Source organism: Crinia signifera, chromosome 2 (genome assembly GCF_055691185.1).
Source record: "Crinia signifera chromosome 2, ASM5569118v1, whole genome shotgun sequence".
Lineage (NCBI taxonomy): Eukaryota > Metazoa > Chordata > Amphibia > Anura > Myobatrachidae > Crinia > Crinia signifera.
The window spans coordinates 342,537,078-342,562,707 of NC_139218.1; the positions used below are offsets into that span (position 1 = coordinate 342,537,078).

Below are 25,630 nucleotides of genomic sequence, written 5' to 3' on the forward strand. Positions count from 1 at the left end.
CCGTCCCCAGCCGCAGGCAGCCAATAGGAAGGGGACCCCTTGCCGCGTGACGTCAGCGCGACGCACGCGGGCTCCAACCTCCCTCTCCCTCCGCTTCCGCGCCATCACACAGCACGTCGGCGCCCGACACAGCCTGGGCTGAGCCAGCTGATGCAGCATAGCGGAGTGGAGTAGGCTGCCAGGAGCAGGACCGCCCGGCGCCCTGTATCGGACTACAGTGAGTCCTGTCAGGCTTTTGAGTTTATGTGAAAAATTGCTAAAACTGCTGGGATGTGTAGTTCCACTGTTACAGTGGAACTACACGTCCCAGCATGCCCTGTCACAGTTTTAGAAATCCATTATCTAAAATCTGTGGCAGGGCATGCTGGGACGTGTAGTTCCACAATTTTGTTGTATGTAGGGGGGCCCCAAGCTGACCTTTCGCACCAGGGCCCATGAACCCTTAGCTACGCCCCTGGCGGGGAGATACTGATTAAGTGTGGGCGCCGGGGGTCTGCGGGGCTATCGATACGCTGCACTGCTGCTGGGACCAGCTGGCCTTACCCCTCTGCTTGCAGTAGTCGGGACCCACAGATCTACTTGTCTACAGTCCCGGCGCTCCTCCTGCCTCTTGCTAATGACAAATAGCCCAAAATGTCCGCCCCCTTACAGCAGACACTTTTTGACGATGCTAGAGGAGGTGGCGGCCTCATTTAGCATCCTCAAAAACGGTCTGCTGTTAGGGGCAGCCATTTTGTGATGGTCATTTTCATTAGCAGGAGCCAGACAGTAGATGCGCCTGGAACGCAGACAAGTAGATCTGCACCTCCCGGCCACAGACCCGGTGGCAGCAGGGTAAGGCAGGGTTGGGGGGGGGGGGGGGGGGGGGCACTGGGCCAGATGTACTAAGCCTTGAAAAGTGATAAAATGGAGAGTAATGAACCTCCGGCCAACCAACTCCTAACTGTCATTTTTTAAACACATCCTGTTACATGGAAGTGAGGAGCTGATTGGTCGTTTATCACTCTATCACTTTTCAAGGATTAGTACATTTGGCACATAATGAGGCTAACTACCTGAGTGATAGTTTATGAGTGCAAATAATCCATCTACAAGGGTGGTATTCAATTGTTATATCGCACCTGATCTTCCATTTTAAATGACGGGATATTGTAGAAAGATATTTAATTGATCTTTCTTTTGTGCATATCGTGCTCATTATGGTCAGGTGTAGAAGTGCATTCGCGCATTTCAGCTCACCACCCCCCAGCGATAGTAAGCTGAAATGCTGGGAAAAAAATTAAATACCGCCCATAGACTGTAAATTGATGTTTGTTTTCTCCACACTGCACATTTTAAGGCAAATTAGGCAAGCTGCAAACCCAGGCACAGGGACTGTGAATGGTTGTGGACCACAATGTGCTTTGCGGCCAAATTCTGCGCACAACAAAACATTGTGGGTCTTCAGATTTTGTATATGAACGGCCCGTACCTCATGCACAATATTCCTGTATGCACTACACTGCATACAGTGGCCATCTAATAAATTATACTAAAATATTGCAGGCAAAATGTATGCAAATCAGAGGAGGAATGACATAGCACTCCGTGCCCGACTGGCTGGAAAATAGTGTCTCAAATTATTCCATGGGATTTTAATGGGCAGTACAGGTGCAAGAGGATGCTGCAGATAAGCATTTACATACCAATACCTGGCTGCAATTGTCTGCTATTGTATTTTGTGTGTATTTAACACTTACAAACAATACCACATCATTCCCAGTACTCCCCATACTACTGTTCCCTCTTTTTGGACAGTGACTCTTTTTTTTTAAATTAGACTTTTGTTATTTAACTGTCCTTTTTTCTCTCTTCTACTGGAGCAATACTGTGTATATGTCTTCAGAAACATAACTATCGACATAAATAACCTGATGTACACATTGCCATACAATAGATATCTACAGAGTGACACTGTACTGTAGCTGTTAGACTACTACTATTGTAGATGTACAAATGTGTTGAAAACATTGTTGATAGGTAAATGTAAACCCCTTCTATAAAATAATAACTACATATATATATATACACAAAAATCTAAAATATTATATTTATATATAGCTAACAAGTAAGCCCGCTCGAAGCAAAAGCTTCGAAAGCTAGTCTGCTACCTTCTGTGTTTGTGCATGTGTGAGAAAGTGATGTAATTTCACTCTCTGGCAATGTTTTGAGGACTCCCGGACACTATACACACATACATACATACATACATACATACACACACACACACATATATATATATATATATATATATATACACACACACACACAGTGTATATATATATATATATATATATATATATAAAGTATATATATATATGATTACTCCTCACCTCTATGAGGTGAAGTACTGCCACTGACCTCTGAAGGCCGCTCGACTGACCAAATTACGCCTTTGTGTGCTTTAAAATGTCATAACAGAAAGTGAAAGCCATTTTTGCAGGGACACTGATCTCTGGATAAAATCCCCCCCTCTGTGAAGACAGAGGGGGGAATTTAATAGGATGAGATTTGGTAAGAAAGTGGCAATCATTTACATTGCAAAACCCATTTAATTTTGAAATGTAAATGATTGCCGCTTTAAATAAGCTGGAGATTTCTTACCAAATCTCTCACTTTCTGAAGATCTCATCCTATTAAATTTCAGATTGGAGGTAGGAGCAGATAGGGACTGCAGGTTGGTTGAAGAGTTTGTAGTATAGAAACCTTCACAACTCAAAGTGAAAATAAAAACTGTCACAGCTCAAAGTGAAAGTACATTGCAGAAGCCTTAATTCTGTCAGGTTTCTATAGACCTTTGCTGTAGAGCCAGCTCATAATTACAGATCATGTACAATTCTGTCTCGTTGGAGAACTACAAGTACCATCACATTATGAATACTAAATTTGGCAAGCAGCATGCTTTTTAATGTTTAAATATTTATTAACGCTAATCTAACGGATGGTAAAAGTTACAGCCAAATTCCCAGATATTTGTGGGTGTTGTAGTGGGTCATAGAATGTGATGGCAGATAAGAACCACTAGGCCCATCTAGTCTGCCCTAACATAACAGATAAACACATACATCATGAAAACCTGGGGCTGTAAATCAGTTGGACACTAAATAAAGTTAGTACCAATAGTTGCTGCATCACAAAACTGTGGCACAGCGAATCCAAAGCACCAGGAAATCCATGTACTGAGGATGGAGTTAAACCCTACTGCTGCTGGAAGGAGCAATAGTGCGCCACACAGTAGTGAGAGCTACATCCTGTGTAATGCGATGAGTTACAGGGACCTTATACATAGTGCAGGGATGGACAGAGCCCAGCTCATGCAGGGGGTAGCTAGCTATTGAGATGCAGCGAGGAAGCTCTGCAATCTGCATTGTTAGGGAGATTAGGGGCAGGTATAGAATGAATATACAGCAGTAGCAGTGGAGGAAGCAGCAGCAGCAGAAAGTTGCAGGGCTGTTGTATTGGAAAGTAGCCCGTCCCATCCCAGCCCACAGTCACTCCCACAGCCCGGAGGCAGCAGCTCGCCTGTGTGCAATAGGTATGCCACAAAGCAGGCTGTGCTAGAGAAGAGGAGGGAGAGACGGAAAGCAGCACAGGTCCAGGGGTGCCAGTCCTTACCAGCGGTGCCAAGCTTCCTCCTCACCTGCCCCGGGCACACATCCCCGCACAGGCACCATGTACGACTGCGTGGAAGCTTTTCCCCTGATGCCCCGGCCGCTGTATGACATGAGCCCCCAAGGTGCCTGCATGCTGCGGAAAGCTGGCTGCTTTGGGGGTCTGGACCCATTTGGATGGATGCAGAGCCACAGCTTACAATGTAGGTGACTTTAAAAAACTATTTCTCATGGGGTTGACTACATTGTATTTCTGCTCAGAGCGTGGTAGGCGGTTTCTAAGTAGGATTTTCTGAATGAGCCATTTAATATACATATTAATATACATAGATAGACATAGATGTCTAGATACATATATACATAATATGTAACCAGAGAAACTGCATATAGTTTCTTCCTCCAATGCACAGAATACAGTGGCCGTATTGATTTGACCCCCTGACAATATGCATCATTCTCTGGGCTGTGTGTGTTTTTTCACTTGACTATAACTTTCTCTGTGATTCAGTGATTGTTCTGTAGAGAGCTGTATGTTCCTGCATTCCATGGCTGGGATACACTGAGAGGTGACTGCACTCCCCTATTATTCCTGCATATCAGTACCATATGTGTAACACAAACAAGTACACAGCATCTAGGGGACCCTTGTACACAACCAATCAGAACTAAACACTAAACTATCTAATTACAGCACAACTTGTCCTGGTTGATAAACAGGAAAACTTTTTTTTTGTTCTTCTGTCTGTAACAAGATTTGACTTTATCCCCCTAATCAAATCACTGGCATCCGTCATGTCATGTCATACAATCATACCGTCTGGCGGGGAGTATATTACATGCCAGGGGGTGGCTAGGCTCTATATTGTGACAGTAATTTTAACATGCTCCAAGTGACAGCCAACTGGGCACCAGAGAACAATTCGCCAGACAATGCTAATAAATGCGTTAGATCTGGTGATCTATGAGTTAAAGTATTCTTTGTGGCAAAGCATCTTTGGAGTTGAACACAATACTGTGGGCTTTCCCAGGGGGATAGAGTGTGTGGGATAAAAAGTTACACTGGAACTTTGAGTCAAGCACTGCGATTGTGTTTAGTGATGTGATGGCATGTCGTCAGTAGTGTGGGTGTCAATGTTGCTGTAGGTATGATTGTGTGTGTACATTGTTTTGACTGTGTCAGATTGTCAGAGTGTGTGTGGTTGAGGGAGGGGTACCAGTCGGAATGTAGATTTTCTTTCACGCTTGTTGGGCGGGTGATTTTTTTTTTTTTTATATGGAAATTTGGCTAAATGCCACTAGACAGACAAACAGGATGACAATCAGAAAAGGGCAAATGCACAATAAGCCACAAACCAAGAATGAAGGAGTGAGTCAGCTTTTGATGTGCCAGTAACCTAAACCTATATCTAGTTCTTTGCTCTTATAAAGATATTTGTATATACAAGTGATTTTATTGTATCACTACGCTGTGGCAGTGTTCATCAGATCTGTATTGTTACGGTGCTGGGTTCTCCAACCTTTCACTGTATACTGACATAACACTATATACCGCTAGTTGTGTTTTCTACACATCTCCTACTGTAGTTAAGATCAATGAGTTTAATGTGAATTATTATACCATTGAGACAGCTACCGTTTTGTCCATGACATTTAGATTTTTTGCATAAAATGTTGTTGCCGGAACATTTTGAATCTATTTGGTTTGCATTGGGACAATGAAAAACTGAACTTGTGTCCCAGATATTATTTATACCAAACCATCCATGACAACTTCGCAATCATGATGTCTCTATCTATCTATCTATCTATCTATCTATCTATCTATCTATCTAATTCCTTAAATATTAAGGGGGTTATTTTCCAAAGCATGGAGAGATGGAGTGGAGAGAAATAATGCACTAACCAATCAGCTGCTGTCATTTTTTTCAATCACAGCCTGTACAATGCGAGTTAGAAGCTAATTGGTTAGTGCTTTATATCTCTTTACTTTATCTCTCTCCATGCTTATATTTGGTAAGATAATGGATTAATCTGATTAAATGTGTCATATCTTCTTTCTCTAACCAGTAGCTGAAACTCTTATTAACGTTCCGTGTTGGATATAGTTAAAGAGAATTATGTGCTATTTCAGTTCCATGTTGGTATACAGTATACTAGAGTCATGTCCTAGGGATCTTGCATTCTATAGAATGTTAGTCACTTCCTTACTCTATAGCTTGACACATAACTTTTTATCAAAGAGAGTGACTGCAGTGATTTTTTTTAACTGTTCCCTTTATATACATTTTTTTGGCAATTACTTTGTTTTTGTTCCTTATAAACTTGATTTTCCAATATATATATATATATAAAAGTAACCCGGCAGTTGGGAAAAGACCATTGCTCGACAAGTTGCGCTAACATTTACAGTAGAATTGATGATGATGGGTTAAAGGGAGGTGAAGCGGAAATGGACAAGCTAAGAATATTACGGGTTTTCAGGTTCTACTGGAAGCCTTTAAACCTGCCTTCCATATGATGTACTGACAAAGGCCTTCTTATGCTGGCCCTTTCACAAGTTACCAGGATTCCTGTATTAGGGACAAATGGCTCTTAATGGCCCGACTAGGTTGTAAACATTTTATGACTGTTATAAATGTTTCTACTTTGAAGTTCAGCCTATGGACAAAGAATTTCCTGAATTTTAGAAATTTGGGGTGAAAAACACTGTGTCATTTTTTACTCTCATTCCTGTCCCAGCTTTTTTAGTGCTTTATTTTTATGATGGCAGAGGTGAGAGCTGGGTGAAGAGGCCCTAGTTGCCTCACTTTTTTTCTCTCTCCCCTTGATCTGTTGATACCAGTCTGGGGCCCTCGTAAAAAGTTCCTTTAAACTTCTCAAATACTCTACTCCATCCCCCTTTCCCCTTCACGGCCATAATCCTTTTGTACGTGGGTTATGCTGCTTTGTGCATGAGCAAATGTTTGATAACTTTATTAGCTGTGTTAACAGCTTCTAAATCACATTGCATTCTTATTCAAAGTTAACGTATTTGTTGCGTTAACTCACTTTTTGTCCCAAAGCAGTAAGAGATTTCCTGACCTCCGGTAGCAAGATAATCTTTCTTCATCTTATTAAGTATTTTTTTTTTTTTTATTAAAAAACTCAAATGTTAATTTTAAGCAGAAATCAAAATTTCTGGCAGTAAATAATAGTTTTTTTTGTTGTTGGTTGGTTTAATTTATATTTCAGTCTAGTCATGTGACATGCTTGTTTACATTCCATTACTGTCATTATTATTTTTTATGACCTTTATTTTTGCCCCAATTTTTTTTTTTTAAGTATTGAAAAGTGCCTTCTACAGATGATTTGAGTTGCACTTGTCATTGAAATAAACTGGTGGCATGCTATATGATTCCAGCCTATAAACTCACTAGGAGCTGAGGTATGTAACGGGCATCCTCAGTGATGATTGGTTCCTAGGAAATCGTTCCTCCCATTTTTTTTTCTGTAAGGTAATCTGTTACAATTAATGTAAGCAGGCATTCAAAAAAGGGGTAATTCCCACCCCATATGCGGGGTAGCACTTTTACGCTTAAAAACACCCTGTAAATGATGTGGGCACCCATGCACCATGCTACTGCCTCTGCTTGCCTTACTACCCACAGCATGTGAAGTATTAGCGTGATCATGGCATCCATTTCTACATATTCAAAATGGATGCCACCAGGTGTGTAAGATGATGGCACCAGGTGTGACAGGTGTACATTGATGGTAGCCTCCTTCAGGTAAGGATGATCATTTCCATGTGAGTGACAGAGCGGCAGCAAACAAAAAGGACATTTTCATTACCTCTTTGTCAGGCTGGATTATTCACAGATCATATGTACTCTACAGAAGTCAGTTAAATCTGCAAGGCCACAACCACCTATACATCAGTATCTACTAGCACAGATTTGAGGAAACACTAGTGTGAATCAGCCACCACAAAGTGTGCAGTATATCTGTATTCAGTCACATGTGCTACTTGTGTGCACCCACTGTACTGGTTGTATTAGGTGTGCATTTGTTGCTGAGAAGCAGATAAATTGTGTTTGACTTTAGTATTTGCTTTGGAAATAATTATCTGTCTGACTTTTGATTATTTGCAACTGTTGGCATTCTTATTATAGTAATATTTCTGAGGTAAAACATTGGTTTATTTGGAAAACAGAAGAAAGACCAATGAGCCACTATTAATGTATTGTCAACATTTCACACTATGGGTTTTGTGCATTCCTCTTTTCTTTAATATACAGTATCATTCATCTGTAACCTCCTCCTCTCCCCGCAGTCTACCCCTCCCTTCCACATATCACTTCCTCTGGTTTGTGTCTCACGTTGGCACGGCTGAGTCAAAGAAGTTTTGTCACAGTCTTCTTGGGCAGTGACTTGCGTGTACTGTGAAAAATATTGCAATATTGGGGCCTGGAAAGGGAAGGAAATGAGGCAGAATCAGTGACGCTGTGACATCACAAGGTACACTCACGAAATAGAGTGCACAGTTTGTTGTACGATAGTAAGGTGAACATCTGTCATCACTTTTAAAAGCCCCACCACTTTTAATCTTCTTCCCCTAAAACCTTTTTATTGTAAACAGATTTGTAATGTTATCCAGTTCTGTTTTATTATTATGAACTATAAATACGTTTTATATTGCAAATGCTATCAACAATGACTTCTGATACAGGAATTAGATGTGTATGCACCCTAAAACTAATATTTTGGGCCACTGTATCAGGCATTAGATGGAGATAATGCATTAGCCAACCAGCTCCTACTTGTCATTTTTCAAACACAGCCTGTAACATTGTAGTTGGAGCTGATTGGCTGATGCTTTGGGCCAGGTGTATCATGCTTCAAAAAGTGATAAAATGGAAAGTAATAAACAACCAACCAATCAGTACCTAACTGTCATGTTACAATAAACAAACAGCCAATACAGTATGCCCCAAATGGTCATGTTACAATCTGGGTTTGAAAAATTACAGTTAGGGATTGTTTCTTGATCAATCTCCATGTAATCACTTTTTGAAGATTGAAACATCTGGCCTTTAATCTCGTTTCACTGTATGTATGATACATTATGTATAGACAACATATTAGCTAATAAAACAAACAAAAAAACAACAACTCATTATCCCACACAGATTAAGAAAATCTCACTATATGAAATGAGTAATATAGGTATGGAAATGACAGTTTACATCCAGAAATTAACACAATTAGGGCCTCATTCAGATCACATCGGTACTGCGTCCATTCGCACGCAGTACCGATGTATCTGCGCATGTGTAGGCATTTGGTGCGTGCACCCTGCGAACCGAGAGGTCGCCGTGGGTGCACGCACCAAATGGCGGCGTGGGTGGGGGGGGGGCGGAGATGGCAGGGGGGTGCCGGGCTGCCCCTTTACCATATGGGAACGCCCAGCGTTCCATGGGCGTTCCCATGAGAACGCTGGGTGTTCTCATGGTAATGAGGCAGTGACGCGGGTGTGGGGGGCGGGTAATGTCAGCTGCCCGCCCATTTCCATGCCAGCATGCACGCAAATGTAAGTAACTAAAAAGTCACTTATATATGCGTGCACGCTAAACATCATTCGATGGTCGGTGACCATCGAAAGATGTCGGCGGTTACCCGAGCCATGCGAATGGATGTTTATGCAAAACATCCATTCGCAGCTGTTCGGGCGAAGCCACACTTTGAGGGGTCGGCGGGGGGGTGGTCGTTCGCCAGGCGGGGTTTGGTGGACTCGCAAGGATGCGAATTCGAAGCCTTGCGAATCAACCAGAATAACTCCCTAAATCCACTTTGGATACAGGCAGTTTATCATATTAGGAGCCAGATTCACTAAGCTTCAAAAGTGATAAAATGCAGAGTGATAAACAGCCAGCCAATCAGCTCCTGTCTGCCATGTCACAGACTGTGTTTGAAAAATGTCAGGCAGGAGCTGATTGGATGGTTGTTTATCACTCTGCATTTTATCACTTTTGAAGCTTAGTGCATCTGGCCCTAAATCTCATCAGGGTGAGATATAGATCACTGGCTGCTGAGGTGGATGGCTCCATTAGTACTAATGGCTGCACTATTTGAGTACTTAAAAAAAGCAATTGTATGCTAGGGATGAGGAACCTTTGGCCCTCCAGCTGTTGTTGAACTACTCATCCCAGCATGCCCTGCAATAGTTTTAGCATTGCCAAATAGCAAAACTGTAGCAGTGCATGCTGGGATGTGTAGTTCAACAACAGCTGGAGGGCCAAATGTTCCCCATCCCTGCTGTATACACCCATTACTCAAATCAGATAACATAAGGGAACATATATGATTGAATCTTTTATTTATTAGACTACTACTGGATTGTTCTTACTGGGGATGCAGTCCTGTCACTCACGTAGACCTCTTCTTGCTGCAAAATACCTATAGTGACCTTAGTTTAGCCCCACGTAGTAAATGCAAGCCAGATAGTTTTCTGTGTGGACTCTACATGAAATACATTTCCCTTGGCAGCATCTGAGCACAGATGGGACTCTCCGTGGCGATGGATAGAGAGCTCAGTGTGTTACAGAGCACATTCCACAGGTGTGTGCCGCCTTTATCACCATCAGTGGCATCAAGTTAAAGAGGAGCCCCCCCTCCCCTAAAGGGATGATTGTTTGTTTTGTTGTGTTCAGAAGCTATTAAGTAGGATTAGGCCTCGGACTGTAATGAGATCTACCAAGGAAATGGTAGGGCTGATAACCAGCTTTTCCAACAGACAGGATTCTTATGGAAATGTATAAGTAGCCATCCTTGGGCTGGCACTGCTTGTAGGTTTATTGCCATTGTTCCTTTTTAATTGCTGAAGAGATTAGACAGTAATTAGGGCAGGATTGATCCCCCATAGGAGCAAGGGCTACGCCTGCCTGCTCCTGTCCCGCGACATTGCAGTTTCTTATGACATGAGATGTACTAAGCTTCGAAGAGTGATAAAGTGGAGAGAGTTTAAGGGGTCTATGTACTTTGGAGAGAGATAAAGTGGATGGAGAAAATGTACCAGCCAGCCAGCTCCCAAATGCTATTTAAAAAAAAAAGCTGTAATGTGGCAGTTAGGAGCTGTTGGCTGGACCAGTATTTCCATCCACTTCCTCTTTCTCTAAGGCGACCCCCAAATACCAGCTGTTCCGCTCCTATCTGCCATGTTACAGGTTGTGTTTGAAATATGACCGTTAAGCCATGTACAAGCCACAAGGTGTATACCTGGCGATATTGGTGCAGTACTGGCATATGCACTTGCCGATGACAGTGGAGCGGGGAGTAGCAGAGCACGGCCCTTGTTAATGATAGCCTCCCTTGTCTGTATATGAAGGACGACGGAGGGCATCATTAATGAGCAAGGGGAACGCATCCTTGACAACATTTAGCATACACACTAAGCAATATTTTAAACAATATCGCTTAGAAGGTAAAAAATATATTTTAAGCATTGCCTAGTGCAGTCGTTTCCAAACTCTCCATAGCTTAGTACATCTGCCCTGCCACTCATTGGGCGAGATTCACCAAACACAAAAATGCGGGAGGGGGGACCCGCAGCACATCGCCGGTCATCGCCTTGGCGTTAATAATCGCATATGTTACTGCATATGCGATTATTAACAATGCGAGTGCCGGCTATGTGCTGCGGGGGTTGTTAGAGAATCCCGCCCATTGTGCAGCATCCTTCTCAGGTCTCAGTGGGGTGATCCCAGCATAGCGCCTCTGTGTGACAAAACTGCAAAGCAGCTTACATCACTTCTTGTATGGTGCCGAGTAGCCGGAAGAGCGTTGTTCTTACCACAGCCAGACAGCACCCCACCCCTACCACTGGGAGAGATGGTGTCACTCCATGAACTGGTTCCCAGATATCCCTGCACAGGCTCTGTCCAAATCACAGCCATAGGTCTCATCTAGCTGAGAAATGGCCTGTACATGTTATATAATAATAATATCAGTGGTATGTGTATTTCTGAATGCATACTGGATGTTGCTACGTCTTGTCTGGGAAGTTACTGCCTGTCCGGTGAGATCAATATTGATCACAATATGAGCACTGGTGAGACATTGAGACATAAGGCATCATGTTCAACAAAGAAACCCAATGATGCCACCTCTTAATAAATACAGGCCATTGTGTATGTGTTTCTGCATTTCTGGGAGTGTTTGTGCTTGTGACTGATGTGACACATAAAAATCCAGACTCAGCAGAGCAATACAGAGTGCTGCAGGAACGGGGCAAGGCAGTCTTTTGTAATGGATCCTCATTGTCATGGGAAGGGGATTACTGTGAGCACTAAGGGACTTTTTTTGTGTGATCCCGTTAAACTTTAATGATGTCAAGTGCATGTCGTGTGTAAAAAGAGGGTGGTCTGCCAAGAGAATAATCGAAAGAATTTGCTGAATCTCTCCTTCCTTTATACCTTGGGACGGGACTGAAGAGAAGAGGAGACTCCATGGGGTTCTATTACTGTATTTACGTATGTGAGGAATAACTAACAGAATGTCCTGTTATTTTAATACAGTATCTGCTGGTTGCATTATCAGTGACTCTGTTACTCACTTGTGAATTACCTGCAGCTTCTACCCTATTCCCAGTAGTCAGACATAAGTTGCCGCATGTTATACCGCTTATATATTATTGGTTGTATTTATAGACAAGAGGGCACATGTCTACTTTTGTATTAGTAAATTAAATCTGAGTACTATATCATTTTGAATGGGAGGCTGCTGTTAGCGCAGTGTTATAGCGAATAGACACGGCTGCGGTTCTATACTAGAAAAAGGGGGGGACCTTGGATGGCACGCAATAATTTAATACATAATACGAGGTGCTACCATGCAGTTCTATATTGGTCAGGGATGCAATTAATACTGATTCGAAAATACTTTATTTTTTTAAAATAACCACTTTATGTTGCGTAATTTTTCTATATTTAAAGGCCTAAATGTGTGTGGATACAAAATTCTATGCTTGCACCTATCAGGGGTCCGAATGCATCATTTCAGACTACACTGGTCATTGTTGCCAGTTACCAAAACCGAGACCCATTGAATTGATGAGTCAGAAGGAACCCATCTCATGTACAGAAATCACAGGGCACAATGACAAATGCCTCTCGCCTTTCTGTGGGCTTTCTGTCGCTGTCTAAAACATTAGTGATAGGTTCTGTCTGAGGGCATCCTAGATCTTACACCTCAGAGGGAAACTGTGCTTTAACGTGCCTAGTATTTAATTCATGCCCGCAATGGACATGGCTGTTGTATAGTACGTTGATACAGAAAGCACATCATTCATTACAATGTAGCATACTAATTTAGTAAAACTATCACTGAGGAATGGGGCATTTTGTGCCTCAACGTGATGACCGTAGTAACCGGGTCTCATTTTACTATACCACCCCAACTGTTTATATTTATGTGGCAGATTCATGATTTAAGGGCTCGGTATCACATTTTTGCCCCTTAATCAGAACATTAGGGAATGTCCCATTTACTGCAGCAGCCCATTGGGCACAGGGCAAAGCATGGATACACCTGGCCTTTGTGCACACTGAGGAGCTTCCTAGCGTAGTAGGCATGCCCACAGGTGTGACCACACCCCGGTCAAGATGCAGCCACAGCCACATTGTGACAAGGCCACGTCACTACTACATGTTTCCTGATTGATCCTCCGCAAATGTGTGAGATATGGTGCAGCCCATAAAATGGCTGCTTCCACTCATCCATTTGGGCTGAGACTCTTTTACCTTCGAATTTAATGTCATTGTACTTAATTTATTTCACTTAATAAATTGTCAGCATTCTATTAATAAAGCAGAGTAAAGGCACTCTCGTGTTTATATTTTCCTATTTTATTATATACTGAAAGACTATGGGCGGTATTCAATGTGAATACCGGCGACGTGCAGCGAATCCTGTTTCGGATTCCCTGCACATTTGCCACTGCTCGCTGCGTTCCGGAGCCTCGCCGGCTCCGGTATTCAACGAGTCAGGGGCTCGCTGCCCCTGACCGGCGAATTTGAGCTCCTGCGGCGGACGCCGCAGGGAGCCTGAGGACGGTGGCAGGCAGGGAGATGGAAGTCTCCCTGCCTGTCCCAGAACGTTTGTGGGGGGGAGGTGGGCTCCCTGGGTGCCAGGCAGCACAGGCTGCCCCCCTGGGGTGCCAGCAGGGGACCGGGTATATTCACTACACCCGATCATGCATATGTAATGATCGGGTGTAGTGAATATATGAATATCTAATGAGCGGCTCGGCTCCGGCCCCCTGCTGACTGGTCTGTGTAAAAAAAAAATATATATATTTTTTTTAATTAAATATATATTCATGTGCTTACAGCACATGAATAAAAATAGCATGCCCCTCCTCAGAATAAAATTCCAGATTTTTTTACACCAATTGTAAAAAACAAAACACTTTAATTTAAAAGTTCACCTTCCACTTCACCATAAAAAGATAGCGATTGCTACTCGGTGAATCATGGCGAAAAAAACCTTGAAATGTATTCGCCATCTGGTCATTGAATAGGGTGATTCACCGTTTTAGTCAGAAATTCGCCTTACAGCACAAAATCGCCATAAAAACCTGGCAAATCAGCCTCATTGAATACCGCCCTATGGGGTATATTCAATGCGGCCAATGAGGGGTTTTAATGGCAAGGATGGCTTGTTTTTGTCGAGGAACACTGAAAACAAACCATCCTCGCCGTTTAACCCCCTCGCCAGCCGCTTACCCTATTATATGTTCTAGGGAAATCCTCTCCGTCGGAAGACGATGAGGATCCCCCCAACGGCGAAATTTGCCGCTAATACAGTGAGCCCGCTGCATATAGCCGCGAGTCTCGCCATTTTGATGGCCGCACTTGCCTTTTCAACCTCACTTTTTAAAAACAGCGGGGTGAAAACGGTGAGTGCAGGGGGTGAGTTGAATACTGAGGGCGAGCAATAGGCACTGCTTGCCATCATAGCTTGCCTGTTTGGCATTGAATATACCCCATATATGCTACCATTATATGGAGGAAGGAGACAACAGCATTTAGCACAGTAGGTTTATCCTCTTCACATTCCAGAAATAATTCTGTATATTACATCCACTTATGTCAACATACATAAGAACCCCCGGCGTGCCTGTAACAGTACAGGTAATAAACATTAATGTACAAAAGAAGATGGGTTTATATCTGTCAACATCATGCACACAGCGCAAACCGTAAATGTGTCCTGCAACAAGGATTGGGGACAGTTGACCACGAAAGTTAATTGTAGTAAAATGATACTTTTTTTTGCCTTATTTACATGCTATAAGAATGATCTGTTCTTACATTTTAAAGAAACGTCGTAAATATCTCTTCACTGGATACTGTACGCATATACATAGCTAAGATTCCTGATATAGCCATATAGAATTCTGTGTGCCGCATATTAGTTTTGTTAAGGGGGAAGCACAATCGTCAGAGTTAATTAATTCAGCGACTTCTCGCTGACCTGATCTAACCTCACAAGTGTCACATCATAACAGAGCCACGCGTGTTTTATTCAAGGTTGCAGCAGATGAATGTAATTAAGTTGTTTATACAATGGAGCCTCACATTGGCTATGTTATGTAACCAGTCTCCTCTGTAATTTGGTTTTCAATTTTTTTTTTTTTTATAGCTCATGTCCCAAAGTCAGTCTTTCGGCCCAACAGTGTCATTTTCGGACATTTCCCTGTCTGTGTGCCACTCTTTTTATGTGTTCTATACATGTGAATTGAATTATTATTCTTGCTTATTTATATACCACAAGCAGTTTTTGTAAGAATATATGTCAGTCATTGCAGTGGCTGTCTCATTTTAGGGTGCAGTTTAAAGTTCTTACATACAAGCGCACATCACTTACACACTAGTATTCATTTGTTGTCAGATGCTAATTACCTACTGGTATGCTTTTGGAAACATACACAACCATTGAGAGAACCTAAAAACTGAGGGTTTGGATTTACTCAGATCTTATTGGCTATTGGCTGTCACATGTTTTGGATAGCCAATAAGAACAGTATGGATGAATCCAACCTTGCACTACTTTGGCGGTAAATCCGAACCCACACATCTCTAATAAAAACTCTGCTAACCACTGCACCATCCGTGCTGCATGCTTCCAAGTAGAGGTCTGTGCATGGCAAAGAGAGCTGCACAGAGAAGCACTGGCTCAACATAATGAAGTTACAAACCTGACTGTGATGATCATTGGTTTTGGAAGAATGTTCATCCATTCTGTTCCAACAAAGAAGTACTAAAGACTTATTTATCATAAGGCCTAATGATCTGAACTTTTATACCGCATTGAACAGACCGGAGCCCGAAACTAATTTTTTTTTTTTACATATATTTTTTGCCAATGTTTAAGGACACTGTTTTTGTCAGGATCTATGGAGTTGTCGAATTACTCTCGTTTTAGGCTGCAGTTTCCACTATAGTGAAGGCGTGCCAAAGACTGAGCGATCCTATATCTAAAACTTCTCTATAATTAGATTACCTGATAATTCATTCAAGCTTATCTGAAGCCAGGTAGGAACAGGACAGACAAGCATAGCCTAGATATCTCTGCCCTGACGCCCTGCTTCAGGAAACATTGTCTGACGACTGACCTAATTCCCCTGAGCATGACAGTTCAACTCCAGAAAACGACAGAGTGGCTTAATTCTTTAGAGAGGTGACTGGTTCTTTGCTGATGTAATTTATAATTGTGTGCTTCATTTTAGAAGAGTGATCAGATTGCAAGCTCTTAGGAACAGGGTCGTTTTCTTTTGTAAAATAAAAGCAATTGTATAGATTCCCTGTAATGTAGCGGTCAGCCTGCACAGAACAGATGAATGTCGCACGGTTCCTACTGGTCATGTGCGCTATTTTGCGGCTGCATTGATATGTCAGTTACTAGATTTACACTCCCTTCTGCAGAACTCGTACGGTAGTTTAGCCAACAGGGGCATGTACCTGGCTGTAATCATGACACACATTTCCTTCCTTTACAAGAAATCTATTTTAATCAAAGTTAACATTTCCACGGGTAGTGGTACCCCCAATAATGCCAGACCCATTTGACTAGTCAGAGACGAACGAGCATTTGCCACAAAGAAATATTTGCTTCTGAATCATCCTCTCTATATTAATGAGTGATTTATCATCATTTTACTTATGGGAAGCATGAGTCAAAATGACACTAGCTGTCACTGAGAGCAGACTTTATCAATCTGTGCCATGCACCCTACCACCCCCACCACCTCCCCTGGGGGGTACTTAAGATGTGCAAGAAGAACTATTACAACGGCTGTTTATTATGATTACAGATATGTTTGCTTTGTCTGCCAAAGCAGCATCTTCATTCAGTTTTGACTATTTAATCTAAATATATAGTAAATATATGCACATGTGCCCAAGCTACAAGATCCACAGACGTGCACAGTATCCATTAGAGTTGCTGCATTTACCCACTGCTGGTTGTATCTATTCAGCCCAATTGCAGGTATTACTTTCGGATGGTCTTTTATAAGAAAGGGATTACCTCCTGCCTCCCCCTCCCACGCAGGCAAGCAATTACAATGCAAAACATCACTGACTGAGATCACTATGCCTGGAAAGCAGAGTGATTTTCACCTCTTTAAGATAAGACAATGGCTCATATTCTAAATCAACATCCACCCCCCCTACCACCACAAACACCTCTGTCTTACTGCATTTGAATCTCTCAGCAGGCAAAAGGGACCCCCGCCATTCTTCACTCCTTTATATACATACAAAGGGATGTAGACAGAGAATTGCTGATTAAGATCTTAATTCCTTGGTTCTATTTACTTGGGGAAAATGGCATTGCTGAGATGAGCCATCAAGGAGATAAGCTCGATCCCCCTCCTCCTACTGCCCTCCTGTTCCCAGCTAGCTCAGGTGGGCTTTTTGTAGCTTGTGAGCTTGTAGCTCGGCCTTTTGGCTAAGATCAAGTGTAGTATCTGTTCTTATCAGTTGGGTATGGACTGGCCTCTGGCAGAGAATAGAGTGAGACTGAGTAGCTGCTCTGATGGGCGGAGGGTGTGGGACCCCTCTGTTTTTTCCCGGGAGTAGTGAAAAGTCTCACTAAGTATCTTCACCTCTGCCAGTGGTAGGAGGCTCCGTAAACCCACTGGTAGGAGGGGGGGAGAAACACTGGGCTTAGTAGTTTGACTCTCTTGACGGGGTTCGTAGCCCCCGAAGGATGAGACAGCGAAAGGCTCAGTCTAGTATCCATTCCCAGGGAGCGGAGAAAGGCTGGGACTGAGTAGATGGCTCCTGTTCCAGAGGTTCGTAGCCTCTGATGGGGAGACCGCGAAAAGCTCAGCCGAGTATCTTAACCCTGGGAGCGGAGAAACACTGGGACTGAGTAGATTGCTCTTCCGAGGGGGGTGCAGCCCCTAAGGGAGTCTTTCGAAAAGCCCAGTGGAGTACCCATTCCCATGCCAGGGGCTGGAAAGTACCTGCTGGTGAGACGGAGAAACACTTGGTCGGACGCTGACTGGCTGGCTGCCTGGAGTCCGAGGCTGCACTGTGCCCCCGGGGAAACTCGGGGGTGCCGGACATGCACGGGTGATCCCAAGTCACCTTGCACGAATGGCACTCGCACTGCGCACTTCCCTTTAGGTTAGCGCCTCACGTCCTTACCCTGTCCTTTTGGATGGGGTAGGACAATTTTTCACACCCCCCCCCGGCCTTCTGGCTAGGGCCTTATTCTTTTCTTTTTATGATTTGCACGTTTTGCACTTCACGTTTTTCGTTAGTTTGTCACGTTTTTTCATTTGGGTAGTGCGGCTGTCCCTAACGGGCCTTCCGTTCCCCAAACGTGACTGGGACTCTTCACCTTTTGGGGAGAGTCCCGGTTCCCTCGAGGGCAACCCCGAGCCGCAAGGCGGAGGGAAGCCTAAGCGGGTCCTTCCAAACCTTCGGGTGCGGAGGACCCACCGTCCGAAACCCTTCCGGGGGTGGAGGAAACGCGGGTCCCTCTGAGCTCCGGCGAAGAGGACCCACCGATCCCTTTTTTCCCTTCCTCGGCCTTATGGTTGAGGGGGGTTAGGGGAACCATGGGGCCTTTCTCCTTTGGGAGAGGGCCACAAGTTCTGTACGGCTGCCCCCTGTGCACGCGTTTAGTCACGTCACTGGTGGTGGTGGGAGCACACCTCGGGCTCCCTGAGTTTCTTCAAACTTTTGTAGCTTGTGATTGACTTGTTCTCATCAGGTCCCATCTGAGCGTATAAACGGAACCTCACAATAGACATTGGCATGCTCAGTGATCTTTGTAATCAAACACTTAATCATACCGGGGATAATAATTGTATTATTACTATTCCCTCCATATATTTTATTTACTGGAGGAGTAGCCAAAATCGTGACCTATTCTAAATTTATGCGTATGGATTGTACACGACCTTTGCATTCATTCATTTATCTTGCACACCCTGCATGGAGGAGGTGTAAGTTATTATTACCAGTTATTTTATGTATATATATACAGTATGTGATGAGGGCTGCTTTAGTGGTTGGGAGCAGTGTGTTCACATAGAGGTGTCTGCGTATGACGTTCCCTAGTCACATGATCATAGTAGGCATCCAGACTTTTGGATTTTCCAGCGAGACTCAATAAGGCCTCGTTTTTTTAAAGCGATTTGTATACCATCTGTTTACTGTAAGCTGCAATCAGCCACTTACTAAACATTGCTTATGCTTGGTCTATAATGAATAGACTGCATTCATATTGCTATGCGTAATTGTCCAATAGCAAAACATAATGGATTGGCCACAGGGATCATTGATCACTATTGCAGATGTACTGTAGAGAGCTGAACGCAACCCTAGTTAATCCTTCCATGGATGGATACAAATCACTGTAGGTGTGAATTCATAATCTGGTCCTCATCGATCAACTCTTGTGTTCTTCCATGGTTTCATATTTCCCATAGTGGGAAAGTGAGGGGGACTTTTAGATAACAGATGAATTGGTTCATGTTGTACTTTACATTTCCATTGCGCACTCATTCAGAAAATGTTATTTTAGCGATGTCTCAATGATTGGATGTAGTAGTAGTCTCTGTAGTCACAGATTTGGTACAGCAATAACCGGCTCCCTTGACTCTATAACCTGTCCGTCAGCAGAGCCAATGAGGTGTCATTAATACCGACCTTGCAGGATACGGTGTTATCAGTTGCAAGGAATGAGTTAATAGCAGTATGTTGTACCTGAGGGACCGGTTATGTCAGTTCTCAATTTGGCAGGATCATGAGAGGGGTGTTTGCATTAGTGGGGGAAGGACTCTCTCCCCCCCCAGGTGTTGAAAAGATTTTCAGCTTAGTCCTGCTAGAGCATTTCAGCTATTGTGACAGAGAGGAGCAATAACCACACTAACATTCCTAAAACACACACCCAGCACACACAAGTCAGTCATACAGGAAAATACATGCACACACATCGCTTGCAGAGACAGGAAAACATACATGGACATAAGTTCAAAGGTCATACATAGTATACTTCTTCATGGTATATATCGCGTCACATGTAGATTATCCACCCATAATGTTGGTGCTTCTCTAGTAGTCTTGTGTCACCAGATTAGGTAATGTTCTCACAAACATGAAACCTGCCGAAAACATTTTACGACCGTTTTGAAAGATTAATGTTCTCAGTTTTTTCTCTTTGGTTTTTTTTTACCAGCTCAAAAAAAATCTGATCAGAGATTTTTTTTTAAGTCATTTAAAGGCGACAGATAGTGAGTTGTCTATCTAACTGATTGGCTGGTAGATAAAATAATATCTAATACTAATGTAAAGTTGGCCACACATACACAGAAGTAACAGTAATCAGTCCTGCTCCTATCAGGCAGAGTGGCTTCACAATGGCAGCACTTTCAGCTAATCGCAGTCCAGACTTTCAGTCCCAGTGGAAGCGAACACCTCCCCCAGGGATTTCCAGATCAACATGTGATTGAAGGAGGCCACAACTTCCAATGTGAAGCCAATGCACGTACTGGGATACTCCTTGGGGTTGATGGATTTATTGACCACTGTCAGTAATCACTTGCTTGTCCAGATTACACCCAATTTATCCACCTATGCCTGTTGCTAATTGAATATTGATCCTATTCAGTGCCTGAGCCAAGCACCTGAATCAGGCTCACATGACCATTGTGGCCACTGTAAGGCTATAGAGGAAAGAACATACCTAAATCACATAGTAAAGAAAAAGAATACGGTACATACTTTATAAGCTCCTGTGTCTAATGATATATTTTGGTTGAGGGGCCTATTCTAAAACTCTGGAAAAAAGCCCCAATGAACAGCACCTCCTATTGCCACTATTTAAGACGATTAGACATGTTGAAGGAAATTTACTAAGATGGGCGTTCTATTTCACATGGATGCTATGGACAACCAATCAGAATCTACTTATCATTTATTTAGCACCTTCTAAAAGATAATAGATCATATCTAATTGGTTGCCCTGTGAAATAGAACTCCCATCTAAGTAAATTCTCCCCTTGATTCAGGCCACTTCATAAATAATCTCTGGTTGGTGCAGATAAGATTCTGTCACAGCAAAGTATAGGAGGACTGTCTGGACTACTGGAGAGGAATTGAAATATCTCTCTGAAAGAGCCTTCAGCACAGACAGAAATGAGCCAGATACATTAGCTTAGGGATGCCAGCTCCTAAAGACTAAGCTCTTTGGAGCTTGGCATATTTTTGCAGTCCCCTAGAAGCTATGTAGCCTACTTTGGCAAGTGAAAATTGAGGGACCACCTCAAATATCTTTGATATCTGAGGAAACACCCATATTGTAAATATCTCCAATGCTATAGAATGCACAATAACATTTACTTAAACTAATAGGCCTCTTATTATCAGGTGATGATTTATTGATACAAGGGGTGTGCTGCATGTTTCTAGATGCACAACGGTATATTTCAAGTGAACATTACATTTTGTCAAAGTATTCGCCTGAGGAGTCTGTGCAAACTGGCATGCACTCAAACCACTTGGTGAAGCAGCTGGATCAGTATGAAGCAGGTGTGTCTTGTACATGCTGGGCGAAAGTCTTTACTGCAGCTTTGGGTGACTCAAAATGAATCCCAGGCAATGAATTGTGGGATCACAAAGGTCGCAAGGGGTCAGGTCTGGACTGTTTCCTAGACTTGTCTATAGGATGCACTGCTTCTAAAGTGGTACAGTAGGGATATGAAAACGCTTGGCCACAAAAACAGCCACCATCTGCTTGGCCGTGCTGCACTCATGTAGATACTTATGTGGTGGCTCACCTCTAACTGGGATCCACCGGGCCAACTGTTGTGTGTCTTGGGGTAAAAACTGTAGATCCAGGATTAAATGCCACTGTTGGGCTGATGAGGCACCCAGAATGCAGCAACCTTGCTTGAGTCCAAGTTTTTCATGCAGTATCAAGCAGATGGATCCTGATGGTCACCCTGGGACACAGTTTGGCACAGGAACTGTCTTACACTCTGAAATTCGGCAAACCACTCAAACACAGTTGTTCAGGATCGTTCTTCCTCTCGTAAAGCAGCCCGTGGTCGGTCAAAACTCTTCAGCTGTCACAGACCACTCTTGTAGTGGAAAAAGATCATTGCTCTCCAGTGGCCTCTGTGGAACGCCATAAAGAGTTTGTGGTAGAAGTGATGCCAACTTCTTCAGTGTGCAGTGTTGCTTACACGAGGATGGATCAATAAGTACCTGTGTTAAGAATGAAGACGAACATTTCTCACCAAATTTTTTATTTATTTTTCAACATAATCTTTCACGGGAATACATTTTTCCCAACGTCCCTGCCATTTCTTTAAAATGATTTGTCAAACTGCCGTAGGCTTCTGTCTCGATGATGACCTCCTCGTTTGAGCTGCATTTTTTGCCCCGCAAGCCATGTTTTCAGGTTAGGGAACACAAATAAGTCGCAGGGAGCCAAGTCGGCGAGTACGGTGGATGCGGCAACAATTCATAGCGCGAATCATGCAATTTGGCCCCAATAATTCCGGATGAGGGAGCTGGTGCATTGTTGTGGTGGGAAAAAAAACGAACCTATGAATCAATCTGAAATTTGGTATGGCGTTGTTAGAAAGATGGAAATATATACACTATAGCAGCGGTTCTCAAACTGTGGGTCCTGACCCCAAAGTGGGTCCCGACCACCTCAGCATGGGGTCACAACTCCATGTTGCTGATCGTTAGGCTAATGTGTCTGTGGAGGGGGACAAGGTATAACTCGTTGAGTAAACACCCACTGCTTCCCTCTTCCATCCCCCTGTCACCCTTTTGCGTCCCCTCCATTACCCACTGCCTTACTGTCACAAAAGCAGTCACTTCACTGATCATACATTCAGTAGTAACTTGCTGGGGTCCTGTATTAATTTTTATTGTCCCAGAGCAAAATAGTTTAAGCACCCCTGCACTATAGTAATACCAACTTTCCTCAGCAACGCCACCTGTCTTCAAACACAGGTACTTATTGATCCACCCTCGTATTTGGTTCTGTGCTTTGTCATTTCACCGTAACTTTAGTCAGGAATTACAGTCCACAACCACACGACAGTCAGATTGTGTCTACTTCTGTACAGCACATCCAGAAACTTATTGCACACCCCTTGTACATTTGTTCATGCTTAAATCTGACAAGCGAATACAAACAACACACACGTACACACAAACAAACACGCACACCTTTCTCTGTATGTTTTACTGTCTTCTTAAAATAATGTAATCTCATTGAGGATATATTTTCCTTTTAAACTTCCCCAGACAAAGGACTTGACATTTATTTAAGACCTCATAAATTCCTCTCATGTATAAGTTCCTTGTATATGCGTGAATTTAAGGCAGGGCTGAGAAAATCTAATAAGGAAGGGATTCATGGCCACTAAAATGTTGCTCTTGGCTCGCTTTTGTATATATTATATAGATCTCTATGGCTGCAGTTGGTGTCTGGCTCCTGATAATGTTTGTTTGGCTGATAATTCTTTATAGTTATTACAGCGGTTGAGACTGGTAGGTAGTACAGCAGCAGAAGGTGTATTCGCCTACTTCAATGGTCTAAATTATTTATCTAATGCGTGTATTATAAACATAAAATAAATGAAATAAATACAAGTTAAGTAAGAGCATTAATTCATGCAGGTTGCCACATAGGCTTTCTGTTGCGTCTTATTGTTAAATAGACATACAAGGAAGACGATGTAAACTAATATTGCGGCACTGTATCACGTAGAGAAATACAGCGGAATGGGCCTGTGCTCATTAATAAGTAACAATTGCATTTCTTAAGTACAAATCCATTTTAGTTAGTACAGTTTAGCCCTAAAGGTGCACAATTGAACTATAATTGAACACGTTATAAATAAACATAGTTAAGAGAATTTGGAATCGCAAACTTATTTTATACTGTGTTTGCCCCTAGGGATGCCAAGTTTTTCCCCCTCTCTATTCCCTCCTGTGACTACCCCCTCTGTCCCACTGCCTCCCCAGTCTCTTCCTCTACGGCCTCTCAGTCTCTTTCTCTCCTGCCTCTTGTTTCCCCTCAAGCCCCGTACACACAGGTCGGCTGGTGCTGATGACATGCTTATTCATGGACCGTTCAGCACACATCGCTGCACACTCGTGATGTACCCGCGATGTGTACTGAGTGATCTGTGCGGAGCAGCGTTGTGCGTTAAGATGTCAGACAAAAGGTCCTGACATTGGCCCTTATTCTGATCTAAGCGGTAACGGCCGCATGCGGCCGTTCCGCCGATGTTTTCGCTCTGCGCATGTGCAGGCGAAATCGCCGCACAATTTTTTTGAACGCCGCAAAGGGGGTGGATAGGGGCGTGAGGGGCTAATTAGCCTCATTTCCCTATGCATACGCCCAGCGTTTCATGGGCGTTCCCATGCAAACGCGGGGCGTACGCATGGTAATGAGGCTGTGACGCATGTGTTGGGGGCGGGCATCTGACATCGCCGGATGTCAGCTGCCCGCCCCCATACATGCTTTCACACGGACAAGTGTCCGTGAGGTCTATGGGTGCGGGAGCTGGTGGAGCGTGCGGCCCTGCCTTCGATGGTCGGTGACCATCGAATGCAGGGGGCTGCTCCAAGATGGTGGAGGCGTATCCCCCGCCATTTTCATGCGGACCGCCACATGTCCGCGTACGGACGGCCGTGGCGATCCGTATGGAAGGCGGGGATTCGCCTGCACGGTCGGAGCCGCATATGCGGCTCCGGCCGCACCAAGCAGAATAAGGGCCATTGTGCAGTGTGTGAGCATTTTTGCTAATCTGATATTTCCTAGGGTTTACCTCATCCCCAAATGGGTGGACATATGCAAATGATGTGTGGTGTGGCATTGGTAATGTATAAAGAAACAATCGCACAGTGTGTGCTACTGATATCTGACACTGAGAAAGAGTGTGAAGGTTGTTGGTTCAACCAGAACATCATATTATAGGGAGCTAGCTTTACACTTCGTCTTAATTTTAACTTCAGTCGACTTCTGCTTTCCCAATGTCTTCATACACCGTGCCATTGACCAGTCACCAGCAGAATGCCATCTGTCCTAACATGCAGAACCGGACTGGCTCATGGGGGAATTGCTGGGATCCGCTGCCACTGTTGGAACTGTTTAAAGGCACATAGCTTTCTGCACTTGCACCTACAGCTCCTTGTTGTAGGATACCGTGATGCCATTTTTAGGTGCCGAAATAGGTAGAGAGCGGGTGCCTCTAAACATTGTCCCAGAATACACAAACAGCGAGTGGATCCTGACAATTCCAAAGTGAAACAAAGATTAGAATGAATGCAATTTCCCAAAAATATTTCATAATGGCATATCACTGAAAAAAGTAGGTGCATCTTCTTAATGAAGCAAGGGAGGCCCTTCCTCCCTCCATCCTCCCTCTGGGTGCTGTAAACCATTCAGTAATA

General features: G+C 43.4%; 1 protein-coding gene and 1 pseudogene across 2 annotated transcripts in view; both read left to right on the plus strand.

Moving 5' to 3' along the window:
* The window catches only part of RARG (retinoic acid receptor gamma), a 163,821-nt gene that overhangs the window by 120,458 nt on the left and 17,733 nt on the right, over positions 1–25,630 (plus strand). Inside the window, exon 1 of one of the 2 annotated variants that reach the window (XM_083169603.1) lies at positions 3,531–3,853. The exons of the other annotated variant lie outside the window; for it this stretch is intronic. Within the exon in view, the coding sequence (XP_083025729.1) occupies positions 3,712–3,853 (142 nt within the window). The 5' untranslated portion in view covers positions 3,531–3,711. Of the gene's footprint in view, positions 1–3,530; positions 3,854–25,630 lie in introns of those variants that run through there. 2 annotated transcript variants of the gene reach the window in all.
* LOC146060916 (U2 spliceosomal RNA) lies at positions 17,620–17,823 on the plus strand (annotated as a pseudogene).